This window comes from Branchiostoma floridae, chromosome 2 (genome assembly GCF_000003815.2).
Source record: "Branchiostoma floridae strain S238N-H82 chromosome 2, Bfl_VNyyK, whole genome shotgun sequence".
NCBI lineage: Eukaryota > Metazoa > Chordata > Leptocardii > Amphioxiformes > Branchiostomatidae > Branchiostoma > Branchiostoma floridae.
In genome coordinates this window covers 30,937,339-30,954,226 of record NC_049980.1, presented here as the reverse complement: position 1 = coordinate 30,954,226, position 16,888 = coordinate 30,937,339, and the positions used below count along the sequence as shown (strand labels likewise).

Genomic DNA, 16,888 nt, shown 5'->3' with positions numbered 1-16,888 from the left:
CAATACACGTGAAACACAGGTGATCAATCAATCGGCGATCATACATTACATAGCATAGAGCACATCACATATTAAAGAAATCACATACTGTTGTACAACCTTTGAAACAAAAACAATGCAATCAATAAAACCATCCAATAAGCAACACTATAAATGAGTGGTCACAATTAGCTTCTAGGGGTCTATTGGTATTCGTCGTACGATCCTCATGTGTACGACAGCAAGTTTAGAGCATTCTTGGGAGTGTCGTACCAGTAGTCGTACTACTGAGGCACAAATGTAACATAGTCTGTAACAGGAAATGCTGTTCGTAGATCCTCGACAACGCTCGGTTCTGTCAAACAGCCTCACCGAAACGTCCCACGACCAACCGAATCGTACGATGAATACGTCGTGCATGTATGTCGTCGTACGATTTTAGTGTCGCAGTATTTTCAACCAGGCTGACAGAAACAACCACTGACAAGAATCTAAGACAACCTTTCCCGTGACAATACAGCTGATTTTTGTACAAGTACGCGGCAATAACACGGATGCGCTCTGACGTTTGCGGTTGTACGACGAGTACACGATGTGTATGAAGTTTGAAAGAAGTTATCTCACCTTTAAACAGCAGAACAAGAAAAATCCAGGTGCCGAAACTTGTGCCCACCATCTTGTCCGACCAACCTTTGTTACACGTGCCTGTAGACTCAGCCAGTAGGTGGCACAGGCCTGCGCAAGGCGTCAAAGTGTTTCCTGATATCAGCAACCTTTAGAACTTACATAAAGATCAAATATAAACACTGACTCTACTTTCAAGTGTTTTATAAAGATTTTCGTCGAAATATACAACAAGAGTGCACTCGAACTATGATAGGCGGTTGGTGTACAGAGATGTACTCGTTATGAATTTTGATGTGTTCCTGTCATGTCAAATAGAGATCGTCCGAGAGATCTTTGTTTATAGGAGGGGCCTTTGTTTAGGATCCGCACGTGAGGTGCCGAGTGAGGGTCCGAAGTTGCAAAGGAATGTCACAACATCAGCAGTTACGAACAACCGTAATGTGATTAATTAACGAAAAGCTGTAATGTAATTAATCAACAAACTTGGGCACTACAGTGTTATAACATCAAGGGTAAAATTCAAAGAATGGTTGCAAGTAGAATACAGTTTGTGTACGAAATAGGGGATTACAAAGTTTCATTACATAATGGTTAACGTGTGTTATTTGAGGTGAGTGTAATAAGTAACAGCCGTGTTAGTTTATCAGAAGGGTACACATTTACTTAAGGGGGAGAAAAAATGTAATTGCATGTTTACTGACCAATTCGTGATACAATTTCCGCAGTGTTTTCTCTTTAATTACCACAGGAAGTATGGAACAAATATGGAGCCGCTTTAGACGTACTGAACATACCAAAGATATGATTAATCGTTTTATTGCTTCAGGTTATTATTAAAAGACATTTATATTGACGTTTTTAACTGCAGTTGTGATTACCCACCACACAGGACATCACGTTAGCTCTCATCTGCGCACTGGCAAAGAGAAAAGATTTTTACTCATTTGGGAACGACTAAAAAGACTTTGAGATGTGATTATTTAGAGCATTGAAATATGGGAAAATAACGTGTTCTTTTGCGACGAGTGCCTTTACATACTTACTCAATTCGATCAGGCGAAAATAAATCACTAGTATGTTCATCAAATTTGTTGAGTGTACATAGACAATGGCTTTGATATCATTTATTCATTTCTGTTTTATCTGTGTGGTTCTGTCGGTGACTAAGTCGTAGTCATTATCTGCTTGCTTGCGTATATATTACTCTAAAAATCAAACCAACAGACAGCAATTTTGATTACCGCGGCCCAAACAACTCCCCACTTTTCCCAACCAATCAGGATGGGGGATGTTGTGAACTTTGTGCCTCCCCGATGAAAGGTTATCTCGGGTCCTGTTACTGGGAACACGTTACGCGCTGGTACAAGTGACGAATAGCCTCGGCCAGGCTCCGCGGATCGGGGGTCTAAAGGTAGAAATTGGACAAATAGAGTCAATAGTACGCTAGGGGAGTCGGTCGGCCACCGAATAACTTCTCTAGCCGGCTGACTCTCCTAGCGTACTATTGACTCTATTTGTCCAATTTCTACTATTACACTACCGATCCGCAGAGCCTGGTAGAGGCTACGTGATGACGGCCTTCACCCAGTGATGGTAGCCTGGTAACTAGGGGTACCGGTACAGAAACCTCAGGTACAGGTCAGGTACGGTCCGGAGGATCAGGTCCAGGTCCCGACCTGATCATCTTAAAATAGCATTTTAACTAGAGAGTCTGTATGTTACACTTCATACATTTTTGGTAACATTTGACGGTTTTCTTACACCATCTCATAAAAGAGTCATATCATGTAATCAGCATATCTGTTATATTCTATCTTACCCTTTGCCTCTTCCCCCTTGACCTCAATAAAAAAGCGGCCTGCAGGTCGATTTGAACTTTCATGAATACAGACCATTCTAAGTATGCTGAATTACATAAAATTGTGTGAAAACAGAACAGGTAACAAAAAAACAACAACACAACTCCAGTAGATATGATGGAACTGTTTATTCACAGTTCTGAATTGCACCAATGGAAGATCAGGACGGACTGGGTGCAGGGAAACTACGTTTTTGTACCCGGAACACAACTTAAGCCTTACATTGTAAAAAGACATGAACCTCTTATAAAACTATCAAATACACAAATGATAAAAAAACTACTAGTAAAAAAGCTGTGAGTGCAAATTTATATAGATACAGTGCATTGTATAAAAATACTTTTCTCAAACGTAAACATTGAATAACACAAAGTTTCCCCAGTATATGGTGGTTAAAGAATCGAGCAGATAATGTTACGGAAGCAGCTAGACACATCTGACACCAGTTTAGGCTTCAAATAAGTTTTTAAACTTATAAATAATCATACACACACGATATTGTAGCTAATGAGAAGACTTAAGGACCTCAAAAGATGATTTTACACCTTTTCTATCTAGATCATTACCTTACATAGCTATATCTTTATATTCCATACCATACCTTAGCTTTTATAACACTAATGGTAAAAAACTTGAGAAGCTAAGAAAACTTGTACAAAAAATGTTACTTACAAGAATTCAACAAAATCCTACTTTCTCCAAGCTTGTTTTTAAGTTAGTAAGTAAACCCAAGCCAGTATCTTCAAATTTCCTGCAACGTCTTCCATTCAATGGTACACCATGAAATGTTTTATCTACATGTAGGTATGTTTAGTCACCTTGTCACACTCTTTACTGTATACCTCACACTTTATAAAATTCCATTCTTTATAGAATTACGGATGTGCATGTCTATCTAATACAGTTGAATTTCAAATAAGTGATAGCTAAGAACTACACAAATGTGGTACATAAATGTAAGCATATAAGTCTTACAATGAGATATGATAACATTAACAAAGTATAAAACCAACTGTGTAATGCTGTATTTTGAAAAGGAATATTCATAACACTGATGGCAACAATCTTGGAAAGCTTTCACTAAAGCTACGGCTGCATTTGATTTACAATATGAACAACGCAAATTAACTAAACTTTAAGATTCAATGCATCAACTTAGTGCTTTCCAATTTGTGTTTTTTTAATCAAGAGGTAGTGAAACTTTTTAAGTAGATTAGCAAATAATATGGCTTATAAAATATAATATCTATCAATTAAAAGCACACTTGTATGATATCATAAACATATAAATTATAGCAGTGCTATTTTGATGATTATTCAAGACCTGTGAAAAACAAAACGAGCCACACTTGTGGTAAAGAATGCAAGCAAAATGATATCTGTACAGTTATGGTACATGGAAAAAATTCAGGGTCTTTGTTCACCAATAGTTATGAGGTGGCAGAATTTGATTTCTTGATGACTTGCAAAGACTGATGGTGCATGCATATAATCGTAATATGGCCCAACTGGCATTCCTGGCAAGACAAAGTGTGCTTTCGGATAAAGGTGCTTTCTGCAAGAACAACATTTACCCATGATGAACAAACCCCAAGACGCAAACAGCAAAACAAGCAGCAGCATACAGTATGCATTTAACCTGAAACTTTGGCAAGGACAATTGTCAGGTTACAAGCACTGGCAAGGACTGATTTTAGCTTGGCAAGGAACAAACCAACCAGCAGTTGGCCGTACAACAGCCAAACACAAGGTGAACTTCTTGCTGGACACCTTCAATCTGTTGCTTATGTCACTCTTTAGTTCAGGCCATGTGACATAGGCTTTGGGTCACTTCAACTTGAGAAGGGTCAGAAGAATGACAAAAAGTACAAAGTTTGTTGGTACTAGCTATTTACATTAGTGTGTACAGACATAACATGTAAGATATTTACTACTAGGACGGAGCTGCTATCCAGAGTTTCCAGAGGACGGTGACATGTAGTCCTTGGACGGGGGACATCATTGATTCATTGCTGATGTCACACTTCAGTTCAGGTCACGTGACACAGGCTTTGCCAAAGGTCATTACAACTTGAGAAGGGTCAGAGGACAGACACCAACCCTATTGGTACTAGCGCTTCACATTATGTACAGACGTAACGTGTGAGATTTCTACTACAAGGACGGAGCTGCTATCCAAAGTTCCCAGGGGACGGTGACATATAGTCCTTGGACGGTGGAGTTTGGAAGTTTCTAGATTCGGCCATCTTTAGCGACTTTTCTATCCTGGAGTTGATCTCCTGGACAAAGTTGTCTGGATTCATGTATCTTTGGTGGTATCTGCAAAATAAGGCAAGATATGATGTGTATTATTCCCTTGATACAGCGACTTCTAGCAACACACACATTTTACAATCATGGTATCTGATTCAATAGGCATGATAGTGCATTGAGCAGCCTATGTACTTACTATAAGTGGATCAGAAACAAAAGTGCCAAAATTTCCCTGCTACTGTAAATGCATTTAATTTTGCGGGGATTTAATTTTGCACTAGTGGGAAAAATGACTTTTCGCAGTGGTTTTAATTTCGTGGTAACAATAGACTGTAGTCTAATACCATAATAGAAACATTAATCCACCACCAACATTTCTGCATTTACAGTAACACATGCAGTGCCTCTCACACACACACACACACACACACACACACACACACACACACACACACACACAGACAGACAAACACACACACAAACACACACAGACAGACACACACACACACAGACAGACACACACACACACACACACAGACAGACAGACACACACACACACACAGACACACACACAGACAAACAGACAGACAGAGACAAACAGACACCTATCACTGTTCCTCTGCATGATAAGGATCCTGTTCCTTGGCCTGTGCACCTCGTGAGCACACACAGACAGACACACAGACAGACACACAGACAGACAGACACACACACACACAGACACACACACACACACCTGTCGCTGTTCCTCTGCATGATGAGGATCCTGTTCCTCAGCCTGTGCACCTCATCCTCCAGCTCACGGATGCGGACGTGCTGGCCGGTGCTCAGCGCCGTCAGCCTCCCGATCTCGCGGTAGAGCTCATTTATCTGGGAACACATGCAGATTTTTATGTGTTACTACATTAAAGAAAAATTCAATGTTTTAGTCCTTTGCTGTATAATTATACATGTCATGTATATAGAGAATGCAACATAGTGAAAACAATGCAAAATACTGGAAAATGGAAAATTCTGCTGTCTCAATTATAAGAACATCACTATTCAATTCTAACGTCCAAAACTGCATCATATTTGACCTTTCAACAGTGCCCCACACAAGTGCATTTATTTTGAACTATTCTACAGAATCCTGTAATATACATCAAGTAGATGCCTGTGAGGTAACAACTATGCATGTTGACCATTATCGTGTTCCAGGTATGACATAGAGTGAAAATTGTAAAAAATGATAATAACCGTATGACATAAAACAGTTTTTTTTCTAAACAGCAACAAACCCAATCCCTGCCCTGCCCTGCATGGAATAAAATTGTGGAATCACATTGAGTTAAGTGGAGTGACTTACCAAGTTTTTATCAGGAGAATTTTTGCCAGGAGACTTCCTCAGGGTGGTCTGCATGTCCAGCTGCCTCTGCTTGATCTCCATCAACATCTGCCTCATCTCAACACTGGGGGGAAAGATGAATAATTGTTAGAATAAAGCCAGTTAGAAATCATTAAATTTGTGTTAGCATGCACAAGGCAAGGCAAAAAGCAATACCATTGCTTGTATAATAGGCTCATTTTTTCATCAAATGGGTTAAAATTTGGCCAAGGGTTAAGGCATACTGGTATATCCTCTTCACATTTGATATCTAAATTTGTTGTGCAGGTTTTCAAGAGTGACTGATATTTGAATAGGAGCATTTACCATTTTCCGAACATTCATTGTATTTGGCCATTGGCCTTTACAATGTGACAGGTTTTACAGTGTTTCAAAGGGAAAGAAAACAAGGACCTGGTTTTTTAAAGCACAACTTTAAATCTCTACTAGCTTTGGTCAATGTAACTTTTTGAGCTATTATACATGCTGTGGCCATAAACAAACACCTTGCTCATGCTGTGATCATTATTGCCAAAGTAACAATAAGAATTATCTGCTCAATACTGATGATGAGTAATACCTTAAAATTTATAATAAAAACTTTTGTACAAAAGGCCCCTATGTTCCCCACCTTGTTGTGCCATCCAGGGCTCTCCTGTGCTCGTCTATCTCTTCCTCCTCCTTCTTGGCAAGCATCGTCCGGAGGCGGGAAATCTCTCCTTCTAGTTCCTGATTCCTGAAAACAGTACAAGAAAATTCTGTTCAAAACACAGATGCCACAAAATCTGAAAATTCCGAAACAAGAGCACTCCTCCTCTTCAGGATACAGGAAGTAGCATATTTAAATGGGACCCAGTAAATAATTAACCAATCATAGAGTGTTCAACAATTTCAAGTGTTTAACAATTTCAATCAGCTACAAAACACTGGGCTGAATATTATATTGTCCATGTGCATAATACCTTAGACCCTTGTCAAACATAGCTGAACAAACCATGCTTGGGAGGTAGTCATAAACAAGCTTCTGTGGAAGGGAACTGGTAGGCAAGGTTAACTACTATTCTTTTGCACCAGCTGACTACAACTTTTAAAAAAATGCTGGGATAAATATACTCTACTAGGATGTGATCATCTGCGAATAGTTTCATCCGGTTGTTACGTCACTGAATAAAAAGACTCCTTTTACGCTATAGCACAGGGCTTTTTTCACTGCAACCATTCGGTGACCGTCTGTCACCTTCTTCAGGGCAATTCTGACTGGTTCGCATTGGATGTGATCAGATCAGGAAACTGGGCTAGAATAACATATAGATACCAGGCTACTCCCAACACAGCAAATAGTTTTGGAGCGGTGGGAAGCAAAGTTGTGGGAAGGTATACTTACTTTGCCATGAAGAGGTCCTGTAGCCCATTGTTTGAACTCTCCTGGGCCTCCCTGAGCCGAGAGTTCAGCAGGTCCAGTTTACTCTCCATGGAGGCCACCTCCTCCTTGAACCGGTTGTTGTCCACTGTTTTCTCTGCCAGCTGCTCCCTATGTCCATGAAAGAATCTTACTGTCACATTCATCCTTACCAAAACTTAGAGGATAGTATTCCACAGAGCCTTGTGTGGAAAATGTATTATAGTTGCCACTACACATTAGAATAGGCTGTGATGATAAGAGAATGCATGTTTTTCTAAAATTGCCTATGGTAATGACTCCACAACTTCCACTATAAAGATCGCATTTTTGAGCAAATATGACATATTTCAACGTCCATCCCTCTCTCGTGTAGAAATGTATTGTCCCAAATCACTCCACAAAAAAAATGGAACATTCCAAAATTACTTCCATCTAAAAATGGACTTTAAAAGTCACCTGCGTTTAAAAAAATCTTCTCAACTTCACCTAATATTAAAATGGACTCTTCCAACAATTCAAAATCATTAACATTTCTCTTTTCGTTTTTGAGGCTACCAACTTCAAGTTGCTGAAGACTTTTGTAGCCTATATAGGAAAGTCGTGTAAAGTGCCTTTCCCAAGGGCACAAGATCAGTGACACGGCGGGGTTTGAACTCAGGACCTTCTGGACCAGAAGGTCCCATGCTGCCATTTGCGCCACGTGGTCCCATGGTTCCCTAAAGGAAGTGAAGTATGATAAAAGCTCACCTGACCATCTCTAGCTCCACAGACAGGGAGTGGGCATCCTTCTGTAACTTGTCTCTCTCCTTCTCTAGACTTTCACTAATGGATGAAGAAATAGGTACAGTTGTAGTCAGTTTGTATTTTTTACACAACTGTGTAGTCAGTTTATATCTTTATACAACATTGTACTGATTAAACGATTCTGCCCTACTTATCTATGTCAAAAATGTGCTTGCCTGTTGCTAGAATCACAGCATCTCTGAGTTTTATCATTAAATTGGCAAATACATGAACCAACCTCAGGGGCTTTAACATCATTTGAAAACATGATTCATTACATTCAATGTATTTTGTGTAATCAAGCATGACTGACACTGAGTTTTAGTCTCAATGAATAAACTCTCAACAAGTATAGTATACAATGTACTAAATAGCAGAATCTGATGTGTACGCAGATGTCAATATCCAACTCATTCTCAGCATTTTATACCTGTTTTGCAACATTTCGTGCTCTTTTCTAAGTAATTTATCTTTTACCAATAAAAGTATAAAATTATAATAGAAATGAGTAGATGCTGCAAAAAAAAAACATTTACTTCATTTTAATTCCACCAGGGACAATACAACACTGACCAGCTGACTAGCTGATATCTGCTTGACAATAAGTATTTCTCAGTTCCTTAATTTTACCCAAGAAAGAAAAAAAAAGTTCAACGTACACTTGATACTGGAGGGTGATGGAGGACTTCTCAGTTTTCTGTAGCCTCTGCATCTGTTTCTTCTGGTCAGAAATCTGCAGTCTGGCAACCTTCAGCTCCTCCTGAACACATGGGTTCAAAATAAATAGAAGCTTAGCAGCATCTGGGATTGTTTTCTTGCCGCAAAAGCGCCACCTACATTGGCTACTTATGGTGACAAGAAGCAGAACTCCAGTCAGAAGAAGAAGTGTGAGAGAGGAAGGTGTCTGAAAGACTTCAAAATGTAAGCCTAATACCCTACTGTTTGTGTAAAAGAATTCTCCTATATCCTATATTCTACCATCCAGATGAAAATTATTTTCGAGGGATGGAAACACATTTTGTATGTTACCTTCAAATGAACTGTCCTTTATCATAACCTATCTGTACAAGTAAATGTCACTTCATCATGGGTTTGTTTAAAATAAAGAGAATGCTTATAGTTGCTGCCCCTACGGCCGGTGAGGCTATGGGACCGGTGAGGTGAGGTTATAGTTATTCCCCTCTAATGAACTGCAAACATTGCAAACTAGCATATTATGGAAAATATATAACTGTGAAAATACAAACAAACAGACCAAAAACAGCACCTCCATGTGAGCTACAACTAGGCTCTTCATTGATCTCCTGACTTGGAATGTTTGTTATAGAATGTTGATTAACTACGACAACTTCTGGCAACTCTAGCCTGCACTTCCTGTCACTCGCAGTGACCAGCACTGTATTTTGAAAAATGATGCAGAAATGCAGACAGACCAACACACAAACAGAAAACAATACATGTTATTTTTCACAAAGTTAGTAAACATAGCTAAGGACACTCTCGAAAGGCCCCTTTTGCTGGTATTATTATTAATGTAATTGTATTTCTTCTGTGTAGTGTTTGAAGCCTGACCTCGAGGTTACTGCAGTAAAGCCCCTTCTCAGTCTTCTGTTCTCGGATCTCCTGCTGAAGCTCCTCATTCCTCTGTTCAGATAACCTCCGAGCAGATACCTACATGTACATGAACACACACAGATATCTGACAGTTAGTACAAGTCTTAGATTGAATCAGAATGTTGAATTTACAATATAATGCACTTTTCATTTGGATGAATGGAAACCTATCTGTGGCATGCAAGTCTCGACCTAGTTCTCGCAACTCTCGCGAGAACTAGGTCACTCCGTGAACATGATGGACTGACAGTCATCGAAAATTTGGAGGTATGTGTACTTTACCTGTCAAAACCAGTCACTGATTGATGACAAACTCTAGTAACTATCTGTGGCATGCTCCCATTGCTTGTATGTGTCAAGCAATGACCCTGGTGTACTGGTACTACACTTTTGTATGTGGTCTGTCTTCCTATTGCATTATGAATGCGATTCCAACTTGTCCTAAGACAGACCCCTATCACTGATAGAATTCCCATATCATTCTAATTGCATTCTGTCCTAAGAGAATCTAATTCTCCTGGATCAAATCTCTACTGTGACAAATACAAGCAACAGGACTGATGAGTGGCAGTAGTAGCCTGGGTACCATCCGGAAAGTAGTTTGCTCCTGCGTTCATTATATACTATATACAGTCGCTTCTAGGTCTGACAGTCAATATACACTATATACAGTCGCTTCTCTGTGTTTCTGTCTGGGAACACGAACCATCTTAACGTCTGGAATCGTCCAAATTTTGGATGCAGGCGCTGATTGGTCCCCAAATATGAGCGAATTATGGAATGGGGTTCAAGCAATTGTTCGAACAGGCGTTCCAACACCAGACAAGCCCTCCGTCTGCTTGCGCGAGCGCCTGTTGTCATCAAACGAGTGCTCTAGAACCCATTCCTTGAATCGCACATTAACTGACATTAGCACCAAACGGTTTGAATGTGCAAGTCTCCAGACGGATAGCAGAAGCGAACACAGGAGCGAACTACTATCCGGATGGTACCCAGGCTATGGCAGTAGCTCATTAACGTACCTCCTCCTGCAGCTGTGACTTGAGCGCAGTGTTGATCTGTTCCTGAGCCTTCAGGTCCTGCCTCAGCTTCTCCCGGGCCTGGTTGGCTTTCTCCAGCCCGTCCTCAATGGCTCTGATGCTGGACTGGGTCTGGGTAAGGAAAAATAATCAGCATTTTTTATAAGAGATAAATAGATTGTACAATCAAAACCAGTCTAAAGAGTTCATCCAAGGGGCATGGAAAAAATGGTTTCAGTACCTGAGGCCACTTATGATAGACAGGATTCTTATTACTTGGGTCATAGGAAAAAAATCTGAGGACCACCAAAAAGGTGTAAGTGGTCTTATGTTGAGATGGCCATTGGCAAAGGCATGGACAGTTTGAACTTATACCATTGATAAGAAGAGTATATCTGAGAACACAGGCTTGACATCTACCAACACTTATTACAAGTTGAGCTCAGTGTACAAATAATCTTTAAAGGTTGACTTCTCAAGTACTTCCGTTTAGTACTTCACACAACCCACCTTTTCTTCTGTGCTCCTGGTGAAATGGTCCAGATGGAGCTCTTTTTCTCTGATGGTGGCCTCCAGTACATTGATCTTATTCCTGCAGAAAGAAGGCAACTTAGATCAGAAATATGTGCTACTACTTTCACTCACTCACTCACTCACTCACTCACTCACTCACTCACTCACTCACTCACTCACTCACTCACTCACTCACTCACTCACTCACTCACTCACTCACTCTCACTCACTCACTCACTCACTCACTCCCAAGTTTGCCAACTTGAAGGCATTCTTGAAAAATCCTTGATAACCAATAAACACAAAGAAGCCATACTGTATAAAGCAATATGAAGACTAACTTGGCATTCTGCAGGTCCTCCTGCAGGTTTCTCTTGTCCCTCTCCAGCTGTTGTTTGGTTTTCATGAGTTCTGCCTGGATGTTTTCCAAACTGGAGTTACTGTGCTGCTGCAGCATGGCTTCTCTCTCCTGGGACTCACCCAGCAACCTTCCTGCATCTTTCACCTCTGTAACAGATTGTTTGTTTGTTATTGTAGTTGTTATTGTTGTTGTTTACTTATCATGAGTTCTGCCTAGTTAGTGGAGTTACTGTGCTGCTGTAGCATGGCTTCCCTCTCCTGAGACTCACCCAGCAACCTTCCAGCATCTTTCACCTCTGTAACAGATTGTTTGTTTGTTTGTTATTATTGTTGTTGTTATTGTTGTTGTTTACTTATCATGAGTTCTGCCTGGATGTTTTCCAAACTGGAGTTACTGTGCTGCTGCAGCATGGCTTCCCTCTCCTGGGACTCACCCAGCAACCTTCCTGCATCTTTCACCTCTGTAACAGATTGTTTGTTTGTTATTATAATTATTATTATTATCATTATCATTACTATTATTATTGTTGTTGTTGTTGTTGTTTAGTTCTCATGCCTTCTGCCTGAGCCACAGTGGAGCTGCTGTGCTACATGGCTTCCCTCTACTAATGTTTCTGAAGTTTCAGAGAATCAATTTAGTTGGTAATGCTTTATTCGGGAAGGTTCGGAATCTGTCACAAGGGCTTACCTTCAGTCAAAATCATGCATTTACACTGCTTATATATCTACACGTCTGTGTTACAGTAAATGCATTTTAGTTTGCTGGGATTTACTTTCGCGGTAGCGGGAAAATGGAGTGTCCGCAGTGGTTTTAAGTTCACAGTACCATCATAGACTGTAGTCACATGCTTTTGTGGAAAAATTGTCACAGTGGTTTTAAGTTCGCAGTGAAGTGGCCGCGGTGAAAACTGTGAACATAAAACTACCGAGAACATTACTGCATTTACATGTACAGTAACCATTTGTAGGTAATGCTAGGATTCAACTGAATACATACCATTCTGCAATGACTTGTTTTCCTCTTTGATTCTGTCTGCCTCCTTCTGTCCTTCCCTCAACTCCTTCTGCAGCCTTCTCTTTTCTTCTGTCAGTTCACTCAGCTGACCTTCCAGCTTGTTGCACTTATCCTAAAAATGAAACCATTTTTTCAGTAATAAGATTATATAGAATGACCATAAAACAATCTAACCACGTTTTATGCAATTTCTTAACAACTAATTTGAGAAAACATGTTGTTAACACCTTAGATATAAGCATGAAAGTACATCAACTGTGTTCATAGTTAAACATGGTCCAGGGTTGAAAGTTTGTTGTTACTAGACTTCAAGTCTGTACTCATTCTGTTGTGAGGAGTATCCTTAGGTCAATAGCCCACTGAGTTAGATAAAGTCCTCCCACACCATACATGGTGCCTATGGTGGCGTCCATCTCTGTTCTGTCGGGCCCTTGGGCAACACAAATTGTGGAATCACTACAGCGGGGTCGAATGGAAGCGGTGTTTAACTCCCATGCTGTTTCCCAAATGATGAGCGCTAAGCAGAAAAAAACTACCAGACTTTAGGTCTTTGGTATTGAATTCTCTTACCTATCAAAAGTGAGACTATTGCATCAGTTCTATTGAGGGTAGCAACTATAAGATATGTTTGATAGACCAGATGAATTTTTCCTACCCTTACCTTCAAACTTGTTGCTGACTGCCTCTCATTGTCTTCCATCTGTTCAATGCGACTCTTTGTGGCCTGTAGCTGGTTTTCTAACAACAGTTTCTGTTTCTCCTTGTTGTGCAGCTGAACAGGTAAAACAGCAAATGGAAAATAACGATTAAACAGTCTCTCTGCTATCTTACATATGTTTCAAATGCAATGTCACTGTAGAGAAGCTTCTCTTATATGCTAACTTTTCAGGCTTGATTTTGTAGGGCAAAAGAAAAATACATGGCTAAAGACTCTAACTTGAATGACAATGATGATAAAGTGTATTTATCAAAGTACAATAGATATAGGATACATGTACATGGAGTTAGTGCCTAGGAGATGTTAGCAGTTAGTGTGGAAATGAAGGAGCTTTTAATGATATGCATAGTGGTGACAAGAAAACAGTGTAACTGTTGATCATTTTGAGTGAAAGGCAGAGACAAAAATAAACATCATTAATGGTGAAGTACAAACATGACTATAGGCATGTGCAGTCAATGATGGCACCATTACACTGCAGCAACATAGGTCAGCAAATATGTGTTCACCAGATAGATTTAAACATTTTCTCCTTCAAGTAACAAAAATTGAGTCCAGTATATACCAAGCTATTGCCGTAGTATGCTCTGTGATAGGAGGTACTAACTATCTGTGATTATAACGAAGGCAGGTGAGCTATGTGTCTTGTCTTAGTCTACACCCATCTCACCTTTCTCATTGTCCATGGAACCTGACACAACAATGTCAGCAAAGTATGGGGCAGATGGGGACAGGGTTAGGTTGGTAAGTCTTACCAATGATTATAGTCCAAATGGTTTATAATGTAAATGTAATGACTGAGCAAAATCGTGGCAGGAAAAAAAAAACTTAATATGTAAAAAAAAAATTGGGGTACAACTAATTATAATGTACTAGTATATCTTGAGGTCAAGTGTATTGGTACATTAAAATCTACAGGTTTTAAAGACTAGTAGTAGGTCAATGTTGTTTTATCTGAATCTCAACATGTTAGGATTTACAGGTGTTTCTAATAGTATTCTTTTTACTACTTACAAATTGCAAAGGTTTTACACTGATTGTTAAATTTACATTTAGCTATTAACATCATTATAAAAGATTGTTCCATAACAGGAAATGCAGGTTACATTTTCAACTTCTAATTAATGAATTAAAACAAGCAAACAAACAGACAAACCTCATCTTCAAGTCTAGAGATGGTTCTGTCTTTTTCCGCCGTCATTCCTCTGAATTTCTCCACATCTCTCTTGGCTGCTGAAAGCATCTATAGGAAGGACAAAGAAAACAAGTGTCAACAAAATGTAAGATTGTCAAGGCCATTTTCTACATGTATACAGTAAACCATCAGGAACTTGACAACAAAAGCTAAGCAGCATGATAAGTTGTATATTAGTTGTGTCATTGTGAATAAAGAAAAAAAAGGGAAAAAGTTTTTCTATTCATTAACATTTTATAGCACTAGGTCTAAGTAATGCAGATGCATCCAAGATATTCTTCCCATAAAATTGAGAGAAAAAAACAGACTGTGAACAGACTTCCACATTATTATCATTATTATCATGATCATGATGTGGGATATGCAATGATTATATAATTTGTAAACTATATTACAGATTCATGAAAAAAATGCAATGATTAGAAACCACACAGCAATACCTTTTCCTTTTCTGTTGCTTTGGTTTCAGATTCTTCCAGTTCTTCCTTCAGTAGTCTTGAAGATTCCTGAAGAAAAGTAATAGACATATCATATAAACACTTAATCAAAATGTCTACTGAAATGTATATGATGACAACATGCCCGAGAATAACCATTAAATAACCAAAACTAAAAACAAGACTTATAAGTTTGGACCACCTTGGCTCTGAATCACTCTTCTTCATTGACACTCAACTGCTTCCAACAATTTCAGTTGTGACTTTCAATATTAACTAAATATCCTCGCAATCCATTAAGAGTGTTAATGTTGACCTCACAATAGTCCACTTGAATGCTGGATTACGTAAGTCAGTAACAAAGACACACAGACAGATACACAGACAAGCCAACATACACACTAAAACACCAACAGTTAGACAGACAGTCATCACAAACAATGCCTTCACTGCCCATGAAGGTGAAAACGCCAAACCCCCATTACACCACCAGTGGTGAAAAGATCTTTGTTCCAAGATCATGAAAAATTCATGCACAGTGCTCCCTCTTCCCACAAGCATTGTTGGATGTTGCCAATCTTTATATTGTATGAGATAACATTTGACAGGTCAATGTCATACACATTGTGTGCTGGAACAGGTTTTGCAATTATCATTTAATGTCTAACAATACAGTAAACCATGATTTACATTTCCAATTTGGCAACTACACTTGGACCTCTAGAGAAACAAAATTGGTTTTTAATTCAAAGTTGAAAATGGATCTTTGTTCACATCAGTTAGAAAAATTGAATTTTTCATGAAGAATGTTTTTTAGTTTTGAATACTACAGTTTTAAAGGTAACAATATTCAAAATGAGGAACGAAATTGTATTCTCGTTTTGCCATTGTACAATCTATTCAAAATGAAGAAAAAAATTTTTTTCGGCAAAAATTGTTTCCTCCAATGCTTTCTGCATTACCTCAAGCTCTGCCTCCTTTAGCTCAATGGTGTTGAGGAGCTTGTAGTTGTCCTGCAGGAGTTTGGCGTTCTGTTCTTCAAAGTCACCGGTTCTGGCCTCAGCATCCAGCTGATACTTCTGCTGAAGCTCTGCAAGCTGGAAGAGAGAGAGAGAGAGGAATTATGTAATTTGGTCATTGTTGTGATAGGAGCCTCATCATTTATGATATCATCATCAAAGTCAAAGTCAAAACAAGAAATCTTTCCTCGCCTCAGGAAATCACAGAACATATTCTACATGCACTCGCTAATAGGCAACTAACACACTCATCATTTTTAGGTAGCCTCTATTTGTAGGAATTGCAATCTAAAGAAATGTAAGGACCTATGGTTTCAGGTACCAGTTATTAGGATGCAAAGCTTTATTCTATACCTTTATTTTGCACTTTTATTTTGTACAATTGTTGTGCATGTATCATGCACCTTTCAAAGGAATATGAACTATCTTAACATTATGGATGTTTGTTTTCAGCTGACATACATGCATGTACATGATTGTATAAGAAGTGAAGACTACTTCAATTTCGTGTTGGCATTTTAAGATTTGCAGATAGTTAAAAGAAGACATATCTATAATCTGTACCTGTCCCATGAGTCTCTGACTGAGGTCCTGTTCTGAGAGCAGGTCCCGCCTGTCCCTCTGTAGCTGGTCCTCTAGTGCCCTGTACTGGGCTAACAGAGACTCCATCTTTCTGTCTCTGGCTCCTACCTCCTCCAGCAAACCTGCTTTCTGTACACAAACACAACA

At 39.2% G+C, this 16,888-nt stretch overlaps 2 protein-coding genes across 2 annotated transcripts in view; both read right to left on the bottom strand.

Moving 5' to 3' along the window:
• Positions 1-902, bottom strand: part of LOC118409160 (MAM and LDL-receptor class A domain-containing protein 1-like) — a 37,034-nt gene extending 36,132 nt beyond the window's left edge. The window contains exon 1 of the mRNA XM_035810029.1: positions 604-902. Coding sequence (XP_035665922.1) covers positions 604-655 — 52 coding nt within the window. The 5' untranslated portion in view covers positions 656-902. The remainder of the gene's footprint in view (positions 1-603) is intronic.
• A 1,674-nt stretch (positions 903-2,576) lies between these two features.
• LOC118409159 (myosin-9-like) overlaps positions 2,577-16,888 on the bottom strand; it is a 20,956-nt gene continuing 6,644 nt past the window's right edge. The window contains exons 9-26 of the mRNA XM_035810028.1: positions 16,724-16,870; positions 16,103-16,237; positions 15,144-15,209; positions 14,665-14,751; positions 13,452-13,562; positions 12,773-12,902; positions 12,145-12,236; positions 11,757-11,830; positions 11,413-11,494; positions 10,906-11,034; positions 9,842-9,940; positions 8,929-9,029; positions 8,234-8,308; positions 7,469-7,615; positions 6,716-6,820; positions 6,067-6,169; positions 5,455-5,588; positions 2,577-4,784 (exon numbers count right to left, since the gene is read on the bottom strand). Coding sequence (XP_035665921.1) covers positions 4,637-4,784; positions 5,455-5,588; positions 6,067-6,169; positions 6,716-6,820; positions 7,469-7,615; positions 8,234-8,308; positions 8,929-9,029; positions 9,842-9,940; positions 10,906-11,034; positions 11,413-11,494; positions 11,757-11,830; positions 12,145-12,236; positions 12,773-12,902; positions 13,452-13,562; positions 14,665-14,751; positions 15,144-15,209; positions 16,103-16,237; positions 16,724-16,870 — 1,965 coding nt within the window. The 3' untranslated portion in view covers positions 2,577-4,636. The remainder of the gene's footprint in view (positions 4,785-5,454; positions 5,589-6,066; positions 6,170-6,715; positions 6,821-7,468; positions 7,616-8,233; positions 8,309-8,928; positions 9,030-9,841; positions 9,941-10,905; positions 11,035-11,412; positions 11,495-11,756; positions 11,831-12,144; positions 12,237-12,772; positions 12,903-13,451; positions 13,563-14,664; positions 14,752-15,143; positions 15,210-16,102; positions 16,238-16,723; positions 16,871-16,888) is intronic.